Raw genomic sequence first — 19,461 nt, 5'->3', positions numbered from 1 at the left:
TTAGCATAGTGTGTGGCAATGGTAAGAACTCAGTGCTGTCAGCTGTTTTTACTGCTGTTATTATATTACTGTGTTTTCCCACGTCATTAGGTCTGTGATCTAGGCTTCAGTAGACAATCCAGGCTGATGCTTTTGCTGAGTGCATTAAGGGATGCTGGCCTGGAGGGATGGTGAACTGGAAGCAGAAACGTCATAATCTCTCTCCCTTCTTGCCATGCAGGTGTGGATGTGTGGGGGCCGCATGGAGGACATCCCCTGCTCCAGGGTGGGCCATATCTACAGGAAGTATGTGCCCTACAAGGTCCCGGCCGGAGTCAGCCTGGCCCGGGTAAGGTGGTGGCTTTCCTGGGGGGGAGAAGGGGTTGGCCTAGGACCACCAGCTGCACTGAATCACCCTGGGGCCCTAGACTGTGTTATGTGATCTCTGGGTTTGAGGATGTGCCCCCATTCTCCAGGTGAAATCCAATTTAAAAGAACTCCTTTAAATCCCTACTTAACCATTCATTGGCTGTGTGACCTGGGGAGGGTTGCTTAACTCCTCTGAACCTGTGTTTCCTCCTTTGTTTAAAGAGAGCTAATTATTTCCAACTCTCAGCATTGCCAGGAGAATTAAGGGGGTGATACTGTTTCCCAAAGTGTGACGAGGGGATAATCTTAGGCGGCAAACACAGGAACGTTTTTTTGTTCATGTGTTTTCAGTTCATACGGATTCTAAATGAATGTGTATTCATGTAGCTAACCTGTAATTTCACAGATACTATGAATTAGCAGACAGCTAAAGTAGGTGCAAAGTTAGATCAGAGGTGACGTGAAGAAACCTGTCAGATAAATATTAATACAGGTGGTGTGGTGTGGTGTGTTTGGGAAAGCTTGCGTATTAAGTTTCTGCAGGGGAAGTGGAGTTTATAAATGTCAGTGTCTTTCTCTTCTCCTCACCCCCTGTCCACTCTCACTGCCAAAACCTCTGCATGTCAAACTGTTTCACTGCCTTAAAATGGTTTGTATCAATCATTGCTTCAATTAAATTGGCCACTGACTGCACATGGAAATCTGTTAGCCAGAGTTTGTTTTTGTTTTTGATATTAAATGTATTGGGGAAAAAATAAATAAATCCAGGTGACCACAAAAGAAAAATGAAGAGGAGGGAGGGTCCCCAGAGGACAGAAAGAGCCTCGGGGAGGTTTGCGGGGAAGCTGGAAGGGACCCCCCACCCTCTGCACAGCTTTGCCTCCGCGGAGCCTGTGAGCCCCGCCCCCGCCAGGAGACCCCGGTGCTGGCCGGTGGGCATTAGACCGCACTGCCTCCTGTCCAGGGCGCTGCCTCCTCCTCCCTCGTCACTTGACAACCTTGACGTGTAGAATTGTGGCTCCCGGGTCCTAGAAGAGCGTTGTCCCGTGACTTACAAGGAAAGCCGAGAGGCTCAAAGGGGCCGCGCGTCTCCCCGAGCGCCATCCTTGGGTGGGAGCTGAGCTCCGGAAAGTGTCAGGGGCCGTGTGGAGGGAAAGGAGAGCCGGCAGTGCCCTCCAGTGGTAGCAGAGCCTAACGACGCCCTCAACAGCCATCCGCGCTGCCCACAGCCCCATCCGACGCTGGGGGTGGGTTCTAGGTTCAGCCCCTTGAAGCAGGAATCGCGTTCTTCCCTGAGGAAGGTGCCAGGCGGGAAAAGAGCGCACTCTCTCTCGGTACGCCCAAGACTGCGACTCTTCCGGCTACAAGGGACCATAGGGACACTCCAACTCCAGACCAGGAGCAACCCTAAAATATTATTTTCCTCTGCACAGCTGTTATTGATAAGGCTCACCTAAAAATAAAAATAGCCGGGCGCAGTGGTGTATGCCTGTAGTCCCAGGTACTCAGGAAGCTGAGGTGGGAAGACCGCTTGGGCCAGGGAGGTCGAGGCTGCAGTGAGCTGTGTGTGCCACTGCACTCCAGCCTGGGTGACAAAGCGAGACCATGTCTCAAAGAAAGTTTGCTGTTGTTGTTGCTGCTGTTGTTTTTTTTAAAAAGGCCCACCTGATGAGGAGACACTACCGCCTCCTGCTTGTTATAGAACGATTATTATAGATTAATTCAGTGGATAAGAGCTAACTGTAGTAACGCTTATAAAAATTCCCTTCGAGCCAGGCATGCAAAACATTTTACTTATCTCACTTAATTCTCACTTGTTTTTAACGGATGGGGGACATGAAACATGTGATGCTGGCGATGGAAACGTTAAGTAACTAGAGCCAGAATTCAAACCCCTGTAGGTCTGACAGGTACCTGGCACATAGCAATTGTTCCTTAAACAGTGACTGCTATTATTAGTGTTAGCATCAACATTAACAATAAAGACTGTTGTATTTAAAAGTCTTAGCTAAATTCTGTCTTTAGGCATTTTAACATTTCTCTTTTAGCTGTCTGTACTGAAGCCGAGTCCTGTGTTTGGCTTTAAACCACTTAACAAGCTGATTGGTGCCCCATGGCTTCTTCCCCAGGAACTCTGATCCATCTGGTCTGATTATGTGTAGGTTTACAGAACCACGGAGATGCCTGAATCAGGGGTGGCCTTTTAGTATGGTGACTAACAACCCTCAATTACTTGCAGACCACATTTAAAATATTTGTTCAGTGGGCCGGCATGGTGGCTTACGCCTGTAATCCCAGCAGTTTGGGAGGCCAAGGCGGGCGGATCACCTGAGGTCAGGAGTTCAAGACCACCCTGGTCAATATGGCAAAACCCCAGCTCTACTAAAAATACGAAAATTAGCCAGGCATGGTGGTGTGCGCCTGTAATCCCAGCTACTGGGGAGGCTGAGGCAGGAGAATGGCTTGAACCCGGGAGGTGGAAGTTGCAGTGAGCCGAGACCGCACCACTGCACTCCAGCCTGAGTGACAGAGCAAGACTCTGTCTTGGGGAAAAAAAAAAAAAAAAGGTGCTCAATGTTTTAATAGCCACATCCTAAGCCTTCTAGAGCATTGTCCCCTAGATGATCATTTTGATAGATTTGAGAGTTGTCCTAATAGCTCTGAGAGAGCCAGATAGAGAAACTGAGATTGTACGACTCCGGAAGGACAAAAAGCCGGACAGCCTTGTGGTAGAAGCAGTTCAGGAAGGATGAGCAGTCCACCAGCTTGCCTGCCTCAGGGACAAGTAGCCAGTCTTACACTGTTTACTAAACTTGCTGAAATCTTTCTTATCTTTACCTCTGGAAAAAGGATCTTAGGGAAGGCAGTAACAGAAACTACTCAAACTTGGTGAAACAAAAATGGAGACTTACTCCAACGATCCAGGCAAATCTCTATAATCCAAGCACAAAAAGTACAGTTGGGCCTCAGACGGGACTGGGACTCGGAAGCAGGAAGGTGTTGAGAGTAGGGGTATGAGGAGCCCGAAGCCCACTAAAATCCCAAGGTCCTTTTGCTGTCTCTAACAAGGGGAGATGTGAGAGAAATAAGTGTAAAGTCATTTCCTTTGGCGCAAACAGTGAACTGTAGCAAAAAAAAGTTCAAAATCTGGGAGAAAGAGCTTTTCAAGCTATGTTTGGAAGATACAATTATGCAATATAAATTAAAATGGTAATTATAATAAGAATTAAAATATGATGTTATTCAATCCTTTAAGAATAACACTGGTAAATATCAGTATCATTCTTAACCAGTCTGGCCATGGTCAGAGTGGCCGGACGTGCTTTCAGTTGGAGTGAAACTACAGCAGTTCCTCATTACCCCTGGGACTCAGACAGTGAGCTAAAAGAGCCTGGTGGGCATACTGGAAAAAGCAGAGGAAATATTGTGTTTTAGAGTGTTCATGTATACAATCTCTGTTAGGCCTTCAACTTCCTCTAGCACAGTTTTAAATTAAACACAGCCTTTTCTGTGCAGGGGCCTGGTGGGAATAAACAGTTCCTGAGCTGTTTTCTAACCCACTGTGGACTCTTCAGCACTCAGGAAGAACTAGGTAGCAACAAGGAAATTCAGCTGTTTCCTGGCCCCCAACTCAGAGCCAGCAAAATGGGGGAGCTGGTGAATTTTGTCTCCAATGCGGGGGCCTCCCTCATGTTGGCTTCCTTCTCCATTACTCAAGAGTCAGCAACCTGTTTTTGTATGGCCTGTGAGCTAAGAATGGTTTTTACATTTTTAAATCATTAGAGGGAACGGGAATCGAAAGAAGAAGAATATTTTGTGATACATGAAAATCAAATTTCAGTATCCATAAGTTTTATTGGAACCCAGCCACACCATTTATATGGTGTCTATGGCTGCTTTATAGCTACATCAGAGGTGAGACCATATGGTCTGCACAGCCTGAGTATTTACTATTCGGCTTTTTATAGAAGACATTTAAACATTTGGGATCCCTGCCTGACCTGCTCCTAGAGCAGTCCTTCACACTGAGGTGCAAATGACTGATAACAGCTTCAAGTGCTAACTCCCCTTTACCTTTCAGAGGAAATTTTACATTGCAATAGGGAAAAAACTGAAAGCTGAAGAGTTAACATTGGGAGGGGGGACAACAGCCAGGGGTTGACTAAAGATGTTTTGGAGCAGAGAATTTCCCCTGAACCCTGAAGTTTTGCTCTCAGATGTATCACATATCAGAAATTCTCACTGGGTGGGGTCTACACTGCAGATGGAATCAGGAATTTTCATCACATACATAAGAATTCCCTCTTCCTCTGTCCCCAAGTCTACTCACAAACAGTTTCCTCACCTGCTGCCTCTGCTTGCCAATTATGTGGCTGTCATTTTTTAAAACTGATTCTCTTTATGCTTCATGATGAAAGTAGCAGCAACCTTTGCACCTTAAAGGATTATTAGAAATTCCCACTTCCAAACCTTTTGGTTTCAAATTATCATTTGCCTTTATCACATAACTTGGTCAAAACTCTTAGTCAAAAATGACAAAAAGCCAAATCAAACTGGCTTAGCGAAGAGAGAATATACAGGCTCCTGTAACTGGAAAGTCTGAGGTAGCTCTAGCTTCAGACACGGCTGGATTCTGGTGTTCAAAGGCGGAATGCGTTCCTGGATCCAGCCCTCCGCTCTGCTTCATTCTGGGTTGATTTCATCCTTGGACAGGCTCTCCTTGTGTGGAGGCCATATGGCCCAAGAGCTCTGCCTGTCATCCTGTCTTACCCAGCAATCCAAGCAGAAACAGAGCGATTCTTCCAATGGTTCCTGCAAAAATCCCAAGGCTGATGCCTGTTGATTGTGATTGGTGGGGCTCAGGGAATGGGTCTGCTGTTTGACCAGCCCCTGCACCAGGGGCGCCTGTATTCACATTAGCCAGGCTGGGTCCATGCCTTTCCTCCTGCCACATGAGCTGACAGGGAGACAGGGTGGCTGCCCAGAGGAAAAATCAGTAGGAGCTATCACTAGAAGAAGAGGGGATGGAAGATGGGCAGGCAAAACAACAGCAGCCTATGGGCCAACTCTAAGCTGTGAAACCCTTAAAACATGCATAATGATACATAGAAATACAGAAGGCCTAAACTCATGGTGGGGCTGGGATTTCTGATGCAACATAAAATAAGAATGGTTGACCTCAACCTGCCAGGACCCTTTCACCCCACTGCCTGGCTTTGGCTTCTTGGAGAGACTGACCCCTCCACTGCCTCTTGCCCCACAGAACCTTAAGCGGGTGGCTGAAGTGTGGATGGACGAGTACGCCGAGTACATTTACCAGCGCCGGCCTGAATACCGCCACCTCTCCGCTGGGGACGTCGCCGCCCAGAAAAAGCTCCGCAGCTCCCTTAACTGCAAAAGTTTCAAGTGGTTTATGACGAAGATAGCCTGGGACCTGCCCAAATTCTACCCACCCGTGGAGCCCCCGGCTGCAGCTTGGGGGGAGGTGAGCCTGGAGGGCAGGGCTTGCTCCATAATTTGCTGGGCGTGTAAAATGCAAATGCAGACCCCATGTTCAAAAGGCAGAAAGTAAGTGCAGGGAGGAAAGACACGAATATAAAACTGTTTCCTTTTTTTCCTGGTCTCTCTCTAGCCTTGTCATGGTGTATTTTTACTTGCTAGTTAGTGTTCTCAGTGTAGAAAAATTAAAACTTTAAGTTATTAGCATGAATTTTACCTTTCATCTTTATATTATGCAGTGACAATTTAAAATGCAAATTAACAGCATGTAACTCATGTTCAGAATGAGTGAAATGACATGATCTGTATTTCCCACCTGCTGCAAGCATAAGTATTTCTCACCAGAACAGTCTAAACATGGCACAAAACTAACTCAGCTTGTTTTTACTTCACTTCTTGATAATGTGCATGTTCTTCCAATACTCTCTACCTTCCACTTACTGATGAGTAAGGAAGGGCTGGAATGCAAAGGAACTAAGGAGCCAGGTGCGGTGGCTCATGCCTATAATCCTAGCACTTTGGGAGGCCAAGGCCGGAGGATGACTTAAGCTCGGGAGTTTGAAAACAACATTTTCCTATGGGAATCATAGGAAGACCCTGTCTCTACAAAAAAAAAAAATTAGCCAGGCATGGTGGTACGTGCATGTAGTTGCAGCAACTTGGGAGGCTGAGGCAGGAGAACTGCTTGAGCCCAAGGTTCTAATGAGTTGTGCTCCTGCCACTGCACTCCAGCCTGGTGACAGAGCAAGAGCCTGCCTCAAAAAAGAAAAGGAACTAGGGTTGCCCTATCTTTCCCTTTCCTACATAAGTTCTTGGCTAACATGGGGCAGTAACGCAAGTAAGAAAGGACATGACAGGACTTGGTCATTCCTGCTTCTTAGGATGCCACTGCCCTTCTTTTTTTTTTTTTTTTTTTTTTTGAGACTGAGTCTGGCTCTGTCGCCCAGGCTGGAGTGCAGTGGCCGGATCTCAGCTCACTGCAAGCTCCACCTCCCGGGTTTACGCCATTCTCCTGCCTCAGCCTCCTGAGTAGCTGGGACCACAGGCGCCCGCCACCTCGCCCAGCTAGTTTTTTGTGTTTTTTAGTAGAGACGGGGTTTCACCGTGTTAGCCAGGATGGTCTCGATCTCCTGACCTAGTGATCCGCCCATCTCAGCCTCCCAAAGTGCTGGGATTACAGGCTTGAGCCACCGCGCCCGGCACCACTGCCCTTCTTAGCACACCCAGAGCGAGTTCTAGTTTGAAGGGAAAGCAGGGCCTCTGGGACCCCCAGCGCCCTCACTTAGTCAGTGTCTTCACACATGCTGCCTGCAGACAGGGCAGAGAGGAACAGCGTGCTTCTCCATAATGCACACGCTCCACTGTTCCATCAGATTTCACTTACAAAACAGTTCACAGATAAAATTATTCAGAATTTCAAGACAGCAGCAGCAGAGCTTTAAATCAAGCCAGGCCCTCCTGAGCATGGGGCCCTGTGAACGCGGGCCATGGCGCAGCCCATGAGGCCCATGCTGGCCGAGGCAGACCAGCCTTCACAGGCAGATGAGAATGCCATCATGGGATCCTGGGTCTCCGAGCTGAGAGGACCTACCCATTCATAGATGGATAGGTTGGAGCTTGGAAAAGGGGAGCATAAGAGTCAGGGCTCTTTCAGAAGACCAATTTAAAGTGAAAAACAAAATGGGGGGAATATATTGTGTTTGACTCACATAAGAGCCTGGGGTAGCTATGGCTTAAGACAACCTGGATCCAGGGCCTCAAATGATGTCAGTCTCTTTTTCTCCTGCTGAACTCAGCTTCCTTTTGTGTTGGTCTCACACTGAAGGTATCAGAATGGCTTCCAGAAGCTTCAGGCTGACCAACCCCTACTGCTTGGCCAATCCAGCAGAAAGTATACACGTCTTCCCCAGCATACCAGTAAAGGTGCAGGAATCAAGTCTTATTCTTGGATTCTGCACCCATCACTGGGGCCATCGGGGAAGAGGGACAGCAAGGGTAGGATGGACACTACGGCTGGCCACAGGGTGCATGAGGAGCAGTAGCCCCATGGAAAGTCGGGGTGGTGTTACCAGAGGAAAGGGGAGAGACATGGTGGGCTAGCAGGAACACCAGGTGTGATTTGCTCAAATTCACACGGCAAATCACAGAGCCCTGCCTGGCTCGGCTGCCTGACTAGCCTACCCCAACATCACCACCACTTTCCAGGAGCACTGCTGTGTGGACTTCCCTCATGAGGCTCTTTGGCTCTTTACCGGTTCGTGTTAGTTCAAGTCCTCCAAGAAGCAGATGCCACAGTGGGATTAGACACGCAAGAGATTTATGGTTAAAACACTTGAGAGGAAAAATGAAGACGCCTGGGGAGACTAGGAAAGCCACAAGACCACGACACTGGTCTGACCTCTGCGAAGGCACGAGGGAAGGAAGGACGGCTGGGGTAGGAAGAGTCCAGACTGCAGTAAAGCTGTAAGAAAGCTTTGGCCAGGTTAATGAAGTCCCCAAGCCAAATCACCAGCCAGAGGAGCTCAGCATCTCGCAAGAGTGGGTCTGCCTCGCTCATTGGCTGGAATCTATCCATGGGTGGACACAGTGGTGGATTCAGAATACAGGATCTGGGTGCAATGAGACGCCCTGCAACAGGAAATTGGGTGGTGTATTTTCATAGCCACCACAGCCCCCTACCCCTCAGACAAAGTAGGATTGATATCTGTAAGGTAGGAACTATATGACGTGACACTATGCACCTAGCACAACAGCCTGCCCACAGTAAGTGCCCAGTCGGTATTTGTTGGCTAAGCAAGTGAGCAGCCTAGGGCTTCAGACTCCTAGCCCAGTGCTCTTGCCATCACACCTATCTTCATGGTTGACGGGTAGGAGGCAACTATTGTTCTTTGGATCTCAGGAGGGGGTGAGGGGGCCTCCTGCCACCTCTTGCCATTCACCTGCCGTAAGGGACAGAGAGAGTCCATGACATACAGCAAAGGTTTCGTGTCCTTTTCTAGGATCTTTCAAGGTATGGTCCCCGGACCACCAGAACCTGGATCACCTGAAATGGGGGTAAAATCTGGTTCCTGGATCTGTTGGTTCAATTTCTCCAGGAGTGGGGCCAGGGAGTCCTTTACCAACTCCTCACCTCCAGTCCCCTACCACCAACCTGGGACTCTGCATGCTCTAAACGCAGCAGTGCTTTGAGGATTACACTCTGTGGACTGAGTCTTCCTTTATTGAGAGGTTCGAGGTACTTCCGACAGCTCAGGGCAAGCTTTATCAAGACGATTTCGAACTTAATCCAGCTAATGTCTCCCCCTTGGTTTCCCCTTTCACCTGGCAGGGACCCGGTGGGCACCTTAAGGCACCTCAGTGGTCCACTTCTTCCCTTTTTCCCTTTCAGATCCGAAATGTGGGCACAGGGCTGTGCGCAGACACAAAACACGGGGCCTTGGGCTCCCCACTGAGGCTAGAGGGCTGCGTCCGGGGCCGCGGGGAAGCCGCCTGGAACAACATGCAGGTAAGGGCCGCCCCTCGGGGACTGGCAGCCAGGTTTTCTGAAACGTCTGCCCCCTGGGGTGCTGACGTGACCAGCTGGGAGGGAGAGGCATGGGTCAGTGATAAGTGACAAGAGTCAGCCCCGGGGATGAGTTTTAAGATCCTCCTGAACACCCTGGAAAGGGGACTCCTTCACATTGCAATAAAACCATCAGTCTGGACCATTTTGGTTACAAATGATGGATGCTCAGCCCAAATGGCCTTCCACAAAAAGAGCTTATTGTGTCATGTCACTGAAAAGCCTTGATGATGTTGCTGGATCTCTCAAGAGAGTGCTTCCCTCTCTGCGGGCCTCATTCTCACCTGGCTCTTCCTATACAGAGGCAGGTGTGGCCATCAGCAGCCCCGTGGATAGGCAGGCCCCTTCCAAGAGTTCCGGAAAAGCCCCGGGGCTCCCACGAATTGTGTCCCTGAGCTGATTATGCAGGAGGTGAGGAAGCCCTCATATTGATGAGGACAGAGCCATCATTTTTGGGATGTGATGGGTATGCTCATTACCTTGACTCCTGGAGCCTCGGGGCATGGTCAGCCTCACCTGCTGGCTGGGTGGGATGCAGAGGGTGAGCCAGCCTGCAGGAAGAGCCACTGCTCAGACACAGTGGGCTCATGCCTGAAATCCCAACAGTGCGGGAAGCTTAGGAGAGGCTTGCTTGAAGCCAGGTGTTCAAGGTTACGGTGATTGTGCCATGCACTCCAGCCTGGGTGGAGTGACCTTGGGTTAAACAATTATTTTTTAGATATAACAGCAAAAACACAATCCATAAAAGAAAAAAATTGATAAACTGGACTAATTCAAAATGAATAAAAAGCAAGCCACAGATGGGAAGAAAATGTTTGTAAAGCATATAGCTGATAAAGGACTTGTATCTAGAATATATGAATGAAAAGACTTGTATCTGCTCAAACTCTCAAAACTCAATAATATTTTTTAATTTTAAAGTGGGCAGGCCGGGTGTGGTGGCTCACACCTGTAATCCCAGCACTTTGGGAGGCCGAGGTGGGTGGATCACAAGGTCAGGAGATCGAGACTATCCTGGCTAACACAGTGAAACCCCGTCTCTACTAAAAATACAAAAAATTAGCCAGGCATGGTGGCGGGCATCTGTAGTCCCAGCTACTCGAGAGGCTGAGGCAGGAGAATGGCATGAACCTGAGAGGCGGAGCTGCTTGCAGTGAGCCAAGATCACACCACTGCAGTCCAGCCTGGGCAACAGAGCAAGACTCCGTCTCAAAAATAAATAAATAAATAAATAAATAAATAAATAAATAAATAAATAATAAAGTGGGCAGACACTTTACCAAAAAAAAGTATATGAGTGGCAAATAAACATATTTAAAATGCTGAATTTCATTAGTTAATAGAGAAATAGAAATTGCAATTACAAGGAAATTCCAGCACACACCTATTAAAAAAACTGACCATACCGAAGATTGGCAAAGATGTGGATGAACTGGACCTGTATGCTGCTGGTGGGAGAGTAAATGGCACAGCCACTTTGGGAAACTGTGGCAGTTTCTTAGAAAGTTGACCATTGAACCAGTCATTCCACTCCTAGGTATTTATCCAAGAGAAAGAAAACATATGTCCATACAAAGACTTGTACACAAATGTTCATAGCAGCTTTATTTTAATAGCCAAAAACTGGAAACCACCAAGATGTCCCATAACAAGGAACTGAAGTGCAAATTCAGCAATAAGAAGCAATGAATTACTGATAAATGCTGTTAGGACATAGATGATTCTCAACAAAATTATGTTGAGTGAAAGAAATGAGACAAAAGAGAATACATACTGTATGATTCCTTTATAGAAAATTCTAGAAATTGCAAACTAATCTCTAGAAACAGAAAGCAGATCAGTGGCTGCCCTAAGGACATGGGGGTTGGTGGGGACAGGAGGAGGAGATTACAGAGGAGCATGAGGATACTTTTGCAGGGTGATGGGTATGTTCATTACCTTGACTATGACGATGGTTTCTCAGTGTAAACGTATGTCAAGATGTATCAAATTGTACACTTTAAATGTGTGCAGTTTATTGTATGCCAGTTATTATTCAGTAAAGCTACCGAAAAGAAACAAAGGTTATCAACCAAATGGATCATGACTCAAACAGACTATGAAAAAAATTGATAAGAATCCTAAACGGGCACAGTAGCTCACGCCTATAACCCCAGCACTTTGGGAGGCCAAGGTTGGTGGATCACCTGAGGTTAGGAGTTCAAGACTAGCCTGACCAACATGGTGAAACCCCTTCTCTACTAAAAATACAAAATTAGCCAGGTGTGGTGGCACACACCTGTAATTCCAGCTACTTGGGAAGCTGAGGCAGGAGAATTGGTTGAACCCAGGAGGTGGAGTTTGCAGTGAGCCAAGATTGCACTATTGCACTCCAGCATGGGCGACAAGAGCGAAACTCTGTCTCAAAAAAAAAAAAAAAAAGAATCCCAAGAACACTTGAACTGTGGATATTTGATGACATTTTGGACTTTGTAGTAACTACTTTTAGGTGTTATAGTGGCACTTACTGAAGTGTTTATACCTGACATGATACGATAGCTGAGATTTGCTTCAAAATAATGTGAGTGTAACAACAGGGGTGGAAGTAGAGCTGCAACAACATTAGCCTTGAGTTGGTAACTTACTTTTTTTTTTTTTTTTTTTTTTTTGAGACACAGTCTCACTCTGTCCCCTATGCTGGAGTGAAGTGGTGAAATCTCAGCTCACTGCAACCTCTGCCTCCTGGGCTCAAGTGATTCTCATGCCTCAGCCTCCCGAGTAGATGGGATTACGAGCACACGCCACCACACTCAGCTAATTTTTCTATTTTTAGTAGAGACAGGGTTTCACCACATTAGCCGGGCTGCTCTCAAGCTCCTGGCCTCAAAGTGATCCACCCATCTTGGCCTCCCAAACTGCTGGTACTAAAGGTGTGAGCCACCACACCCAGCCAAGTTAGTAGCTTTTAAAGCTAGGTGATTAGGAGTCACAGTTAATATATTATTTTTTGGACCTCTGAGTTTGAATTTTTCCATAATCGAAAAAAAAAATGGAGAAAAAAAAGGAAGTCCTTGGCTTTGCTGTCCTTATTTATGATACCCCTGTGCACAGGTATTCACCTTCACCTGGAGAGAGGACATCCGGCCTGGAGACCCCCAGCATACGAAGAAGTTCTGCTTTGATGCCATCTCCCACACCAGCCCTGTCACGCTCTACGACTGCCACAGCATGAAGGGCAACCAGCTGTGGAAATACCGCAAAGTAAGACGGGATGTGCGGGGAGCAGGGCACCTGCTTGATATTTTTTAAGGCCATATAGTGCCTCAGCCCTTCTTTCAACAGAGTCCATCCACTTATTCATTTGTGCCACAAACCTACCATGCTGGATTTTGCAGTCATTCAAGAGTAGTCAGAAATCTAGACTTCACTGTGAAATCCCCAAGTCTTAAATGTTGGTAACTGATTCCATTTAAAAAAGAAAAGCATGGCCAGGCACAGTGGCTCATGCCTGTAATCCCAGCACTTTGGGAGGCCGAGGTGGGTGGATCACCTGAGGTCAGGAGTTTGAGACTAGCCTGGCCAACATGGTGAAACCCCGTCCCTACTAAAAATACAAAAATCAGCCAGGCGTGGTGGCTCATGCCTGTACTCCCAGCTACTCAGGAGGCTGAAGCAGGAGAATCACTTGAATCTGGGAGGTGGAGGTTGCAGTGAGCCAAGATTGCACCACTGCACTCCAGCCTGGGTGACAGGGCGAGAACCTGTCTCAAAAAAAAAAAAAAAGAAAAGAAAAAGATAAAAGTGCATACACATATACACACACACACACACACACACACACACGAGGACCAGTGAGATTTGACAGGACGTGGGCAGTGTCTAGGTCCCAGGTCTGGAAGCAGCATGCATCATTTCTGGTCACATCCCAGCGGGCAGAACCCAGTCCCATGGCAACACCAGCTGCAAGGGAGGCTGGGCAGCATCTGGTTGTGTGCTCAGGAGGAAAACCAACAGGTGTATGAACAGCTAGTCAGTCACTTCTTCACTTTCTCATTGCTGGTATTGTTGCTGTGGTTTGACTGGTCACGTGTCTCCAGTGCTGTCTGGTTTGTTACCTCCATGTTTTATAGGACAAGACCCTGTACCACCCTGTCAGTGGCAGCTGCATGGACTGCAGTGAAAGTGACCATAGGATCTTCATGAACACCTGCAACCCATCCTCCCTCACCCAGCAGTGGCTGTTTGAACACACCAACTCAACAGTCTTGGAAAAATTCAATAGGAACTGAGCCCTCGTGTCCCCTTGGCAGGCCCTCCCCAGGGTCTGGCACTCACTGCAGCCTTCCTCTTTCAAGGGAGGCAGGGCCTCTGTGGGCACTGGGTATAAAAGGTGCTGGCCAAATGGTTCAGGGTGAAGAGGGCTCTTGATTCAGGGCCTGGGGTCTGCCTGGTCCTTGAACCCCTGAGTTGTGGGGGTAGGGTGAAGAGCATATCCCACAAGAGGCCCCACAGGGAGCAGAGCCTGCTTTAATCCCTGCTGGCCTCACAGAAAAGCAACAGGGTCTTTTCAACTTTGTCACTATGTCCCCTTGAGCATTATGTGGGAGAATACCAAGGTAGCCTAGGCCACCCAAAAGTGAGTCCTGCAAGGTTGCCCAGCCCTCAGATGGCTCTCCTACATGATGGTGCTTTAGAAAGAAATGTAAAATTTGCCTGTTTGGGGCAGCTTTTAGTATCGATGTCACTCATCTGCCGCAGAAGGGAAAGAAGTCCTCTTGGGGCTTTTTAGTTTCTACTGTCCTTGGGGGGGACATTGCAGTGACTGCCCAGCTTCTGTTCTCTGTCACAGCCCCAGGTGATTTGGTCATAAAGGCCATACTTAGGGTCTTAAGAGTGTTCAATACTGAATGCTGATGAGCTGCCAGGTGAGGAGTCAGAAGAGGGACCCCCCAGACATTTCTCTGCAGCTGTGGACATGCGGGATATCTCCCTCTGCTCTCTGGGTATTTGAAATGTCCATTTTAGCACTCTCCAGGCACAAGGACAGCCCAGCCACCAGCTTTACAGGGCAGTGTTTCAGATGGCCCTGAGCCCACAGAAAAGTCCGAGCAGACCTCCAAACTAGAAAAGCTGGCTGATTTGCCCTGATCCATGCTTCCATTTCCCCGTCTCTCTTCCCCAGGCCTCAAAAGAGGAACAGAGATGCTGCGAGGTGCTCACCTCACAGAGTCTGGAGGTCTCCAGGATCAACTGTGGGCAGAGTGCCTGCCTCTGACCTCATCATGGTTCTAGTTCTCATATAAAACCCCAGAATTTTTAAAGAACTCTATAATTGGATTGCAAACTAGGATGCTACATAGGATTCTGGTATCCCACATCCAATATGGATTTCTAGAATGCTGTGATTAAAGGAGCCAGCCGGGTGTAATACAGTCAAGGCAGCCCCCAGCCTAGAGACAATCTGTGAAATCCCAAGTTAGTAGTGTTGGGGAAGCAGGGGGACATGTGTCCCTCAGCTCAGCAGAGGCTGTGGTACAACATGGTCCTCAGTGAAGACCTGCACCCCGGAATCTCCCACCATCATCACAACTGTAGTCTCATTTCTGTGGAGAAAAGAACCCGATATCCCACAGCCAGATATACACCCAGCTCCATGCTGGCCCTTCATGTTTACCTTTTGCTTTGTTAATTACATGTCAGACTCCTGGAGGGCCTCCAGACTAATAGGAAGCATTTCTGTAACCAACCTGCTGCCCACTGATTTGGAAATGGAAATTGCATTCCACTATCTACGGCTTCCACCAGCTAGCCCAGGAAATACTTGAAATCAGCATTCCAATTAGTGTTGAGTCTCTTGATTGTGTCATTTACCAATTAAATGACTGAGACCTAAGTCTGGGAACAGAGCCACAAATCTGCCTTTGAGATGCTGGCGGATCTCAAGGCCATCAATTATTGGGGGAGGGAGGGACAGACACTCCCAATCATCCACCAGTCAGACCAAATGTGTAGCTGGCAAGGAATTACTTCCACTTCTGGCCCAGCACAAGCCCTGCTCTGGCCGCCTGTCTGCAAGAGAGGTGGCCCCTCTGCTTGCAGCGCTTACGTGTTGATCCCAGTGTCCTTTTCCAAATAAGTGCTGTAGCTTTAGAAGTGGCCCTCTATAGAAGTCAAAAGATGAGGCCTCTTCTAGAATCTAGGATAACAAGAGTGTTGGCAGTTTGAAGAGTTGAATTGAGATTCATCATCAAAGAGCAATGCAGTGTCATTAAAATAAAAACTGTGCCTTTTAAAAAGAAAAATGCAAATATACAGCAAATCCCTAAACTTGAACCATTTCCTAGTGCCTTGCTAGACAAACATAAAGGGGCAGGGTTGTGGGGAGGGGAACATTTCTGGTGGCATGTGCAGTTCCTACTGGATGAGTGTGTGTTTCTTAATGTCTAATTTCAAGCAGGAGATGTTGGGCCTGGAGCAACATCTGAGACTGAGATGTCCCCCAAGGGTGAGAGGCCAGATTTATTCCAGTCAGTGCAAGTCACACTCCAAACTAAAGGCTGGGCAGAGCGTTTAGTCTGTGGCCTAGAAGGCCTCATCGGCCCCTGAGAGGAGGCCTTGCATTACCTCACTGGGACCTGTTTGGGGGCCATCCCTGCGGTCCACCCTCTGAACCCCAGCATGTTTGTCCTGTTTTTCACCATTGGGTTAAGGGGTGCCGAGCACTAGCTAGACTTCCACACAGTCTCGCCCCAAGTGGGCGGCAGTGTTCCTGGCATGACCAGGATTCCTGTGAAAGCAGGAGCGGCAGCAAGCCGCCCTGGGCCTGCCTTTCCATCCTTTGGTTCTCCTTTCCAGTCTAGGTTCACATGCTGAAAAGGGATGGGTGTGTCCTCTGAGCACCCTGGCATTTGTCATTGCTGAGTCCACATCAGTAGGTCCTGGGACTTGACAAAGTATGCGGGAGGGGAAGGAAGGACAGAACTTGACTGTCTCCGTTTGATGGACCAACTGATCAATTGCCAGTACTAAGCCTCTCATTGTTATGGCTTCCTTTTTGAAAACCGCCTGTCTCAAAGATTCAGGTTTCCGCTCATATCCCCAGCTGATACTCAATAGAACTCAGCCAGGAGCGTATAGAGATGCTGACAGTCAGGTGATGGGTGAGACTGTAGGTCCCTTTTCCTCTAAAGCCTTTACTCTGAAGTTAAGGTCACAAAATAGGGTGTGATTGGAAAGTATCGTGACCATGTGGCCCACCAGCAGCCTTTCCAAAGGGGAACTCCAGAAACATTTCATAATGCAGACAGCACGGTTGCTTTAAGAACAAGGTCTTTGGAGGTGGCTAACCTGGCAGGCACGTGTGTGAAAAGCCATCCCATCTTCTGCCTCCAATTGGAGCTTTCAGCTTTTAAAACAATCAGAAACTATTGATTCTTCCCTTTAGGAAAAAATCGCTCAGGCAGAACAGGATACATCCACAGGAAGAATCTGACGAGAGGATGTGACAGTCAGTCCAGGAGAGAAAGAGCGGTTTCTGTTGAAGATGTAGCAAATAGATTTCCAAAGTCTACATGACATTCACTTTTCAAACTTCCCACCAGTTGAATTTCTTTTTTTTTCCCATAAGAAATAGGTGATGTCTTGGAAAACAGCTCCTTGTCTCTCTGTGCATCTCCATTTTCCTAGTCTCTGGAGTCTCAAAAAGAGTGGCAAAGCACTTTACAGTAATAACTGAGGAATCAGATTCCCTGCTTCAGCGATACCGAGTTTGTACAGTTGGGTGATCTTTTATAATTCCTAGGAGGTAATGCATTTTTAATGTTTTCTGAAGCTTTTTAAGTGTGAGAGAGGGACAAGAAGTGCAGTTCTGTTCTGGAATTCTTTATTGCTTTCAACGGACACTCTTTGTGAAAAATCCAAGTAATATTTTAGTTCAAACTTGATCTTGAGCCAAGGCCCACTGCCACCTCTGGGGTGGGAGTTGGACCTACATACCAAGTGACAAGTTCATCTTAACATCTGCTTCCAGAATGGCTTTGATTCAGCTGTGCCAGGCAACAGAACAGGGTCAGACTCCTGATCTGTTATATGTTATCAAGCCAATAACGGCTTGAAGACTAGGATCCCAAAGGGGTTGCAGGCAGGGAATATTTGGAAATTCAGACTGGAATTCCAGGCCGAAAGCTCAAGACCACCAGCCTCTCCCCCTGCCTGGAAAAATGAGCCTTTGTGAAAGACTGATTTACCATGTACAATTGTGATTGTAAACGTTGTTGAGTAAACCTCCAGACTTTCTCTAAAGTGGTCTCTGCCTTCTTCCTTCTCATGTGTCATTCTTCTTTCCATCGTTCTTCACACAGACCACCCACTTCAGACTCAGGCACTCTGCTGGGTACTAAAAACTAATTCCCAGCAGCCATCATTCTAGAGTGGAAGGTCCTGACACTTCAGCTCCACCTGTGGTCCTATGATTGAGTCTTGGTTGGGGGCTACAGGTGACAGTGAACGGAAGCTGCCCCCTCATGCTGTCACTCAGGGACCACCGGAAGGTGCTATGGACCATGACTTGATGAAGGCTGAATAACAGAAAGGGAAAATTCTGACCCAAGATGGCATGGTGGTGACTGACTGAGTCCAGGTTTTCAGTATGCCCACGCTCATGTTATCCTCACACAATAACACCTTACAGCTTTGCAGACAACGGGGAGAGATTCCATTTTTAAAGCCTTTTATACCTGTTGTACCCCCCGGACTCTCAGAAGAATTCCATGAAACAGATAAGAGAAAAATATTAGCTATCATTCAGTAAAAATGTATCAAGTGCCTACTATATACCAGGCACTCTGCTAGAAATTAAAAGATTGTGCAAGGCACTTATGATCTAGTTAGAAAAATAGACATTAAACAAATGATCATTAAAATAAGTGTATAGTTAGGGACTGTGGTAAGCTCTGCAAAGGAGAAGTACATGTGAGAGTATAAGCATTTGACCTTAGCAAGAAGGTCATGGAGCGTGCTGAATCAGCTAAGATCTTGTCATGATATAGCCCACTCCTGGAGTAACAGAGTTTAATGAAGGAACTATTGCAGAAGTATGTGTAGGATTAAGGAAACAACAAAGAATGGTGAAGCACCTAAGGAATAGCAGAAATGGGAAGCTGTTACTACTCGTAAGCCTGAAAAGGCAAGAAGCAGTGGTGTTACTAGAATGCAGAGAAGGCTGTAGCCAGGAACGGGGACTTCCCAATGGGATCTGCAGTTGCAGATAGTAAATTGCAGCTACTGCCAAAACAAGAGGAGATGGGAGGAATACATACCCTGTCCTTCCTCCTTTTCTACCTTCCAGTCATCTGCCACTCACTGCCTCCCGTTGGGTAAACCCAGTAATTCAAACTCACATAAAGAAAGAAAAAGCACTGGTCAAAATAACTATATAGGTAAATATAGAAGACAGTATAGATAAGGGGTTTTTTTTATAACTCATTTATAAAAAATGATTTAAAAGGAAACTGCATAATTAAATAATTATAAATCTATTGAAGGGCACACAATGTGCAAGGATGTAATTTATATGTCAATAACTAACAAGAAAGAGGAGGAGGAAAGGGACAGAGCTATATAAGAGCAAAGTTGCGGTATACTATAACCTGAATCAGAAATTTTTAAATTAAGACATTAATTTTAACCCCCAGGGCAACAACTAAGAAAATAACTCAAAAATACATAGTTTTTAAAAAGAGAAGGGAATCAAAATGGTACATTAGAAAATAACACAAAAGAAAGTAGTAATGGAGGAATTGAACAAAAAAGATATGACATAAAAAAAATAGCAAAATGGCAGAAGTCCTTCCTTATTGGCAATTACATTAAATGCAAATGGATTCAACTCTCCTTATAAAAAGGCATGGATTGACAGAATGGCCCAACTATAAGCTGTCTACAAGAGACACACTTTAGATATAAAGATACAAATAAATGGAAAATTTTAAAGTGGAAAAAGATATTCCACACAAACAGTAACCAACAAAGAGCTGCAGTGGTTATAATGGCAGGCAAAACAGACTTTCAGACAA

At 46.9% G+C, this 19,461-nt stretch overlaps 2 protein-coding genes across 2 annotated transcripts in view; both read left to right on the top strand.

Annotated features, from left to right (window-relative positions):
* The window catches only part of GALNT10 (polypeptide N-acetylgalactosaminyltransferase 10), a 232,384-nt gene extending 214,695 nt beyond the window's left edge, over positions 1-17,689 (top strand). Inside the window, exons 8-12 of the mRNA XM_050793931.1 lie at positions 221-328; positions 5,612-5,833; positions 9,236-9,352; positions 12,500-12,649; positions 13,519-17,689. Of these exons, the coding sequence (XP_050649888.1) occupies positions 221-328; positions 5,612-5,833; positions 9,236-9,352; positions 12,500-12,649; positions 13,519-13,677 (756 nt within the window). The 3' untranslated portion in view covers positions 13,678-17,689. The remainder of the gene's footprint in view (positions 1-220; positions 329-5,611; positions 5,834-9,235; positions 9,353-12,499; positions 12,650-13,518) is intronic.
* Positions 1-19,461, top strand: part of LOC126956755 (ubiquitin-conjugating enzyme E2 L3-like) — a 1,010,865-nt gene that overhangs the window by 782,670 nt on the left and 208,734 nt on the right. The window lies entirely within an intron of this gene.

This window comes from Macaca thibetana, chromosome 6 (genome assembly GCF_024542745.1).
Source record: "Macaca thibetana thibetana isolate TM-01 chromosome 6, ASM2454274v1, whole genome shotgun sequence".
Lineage (NCBI taxonomy): Eukaryota > Metazoa > Chordata > Mammalia > Primates > Cercopithecidae > Macaca > Macaca thibetana.
The sequence above is the reverse complement of the archived record's forward strand: the minus strand, read 5'-3'. Positions and strand labels throughout refer to the sequence as shown.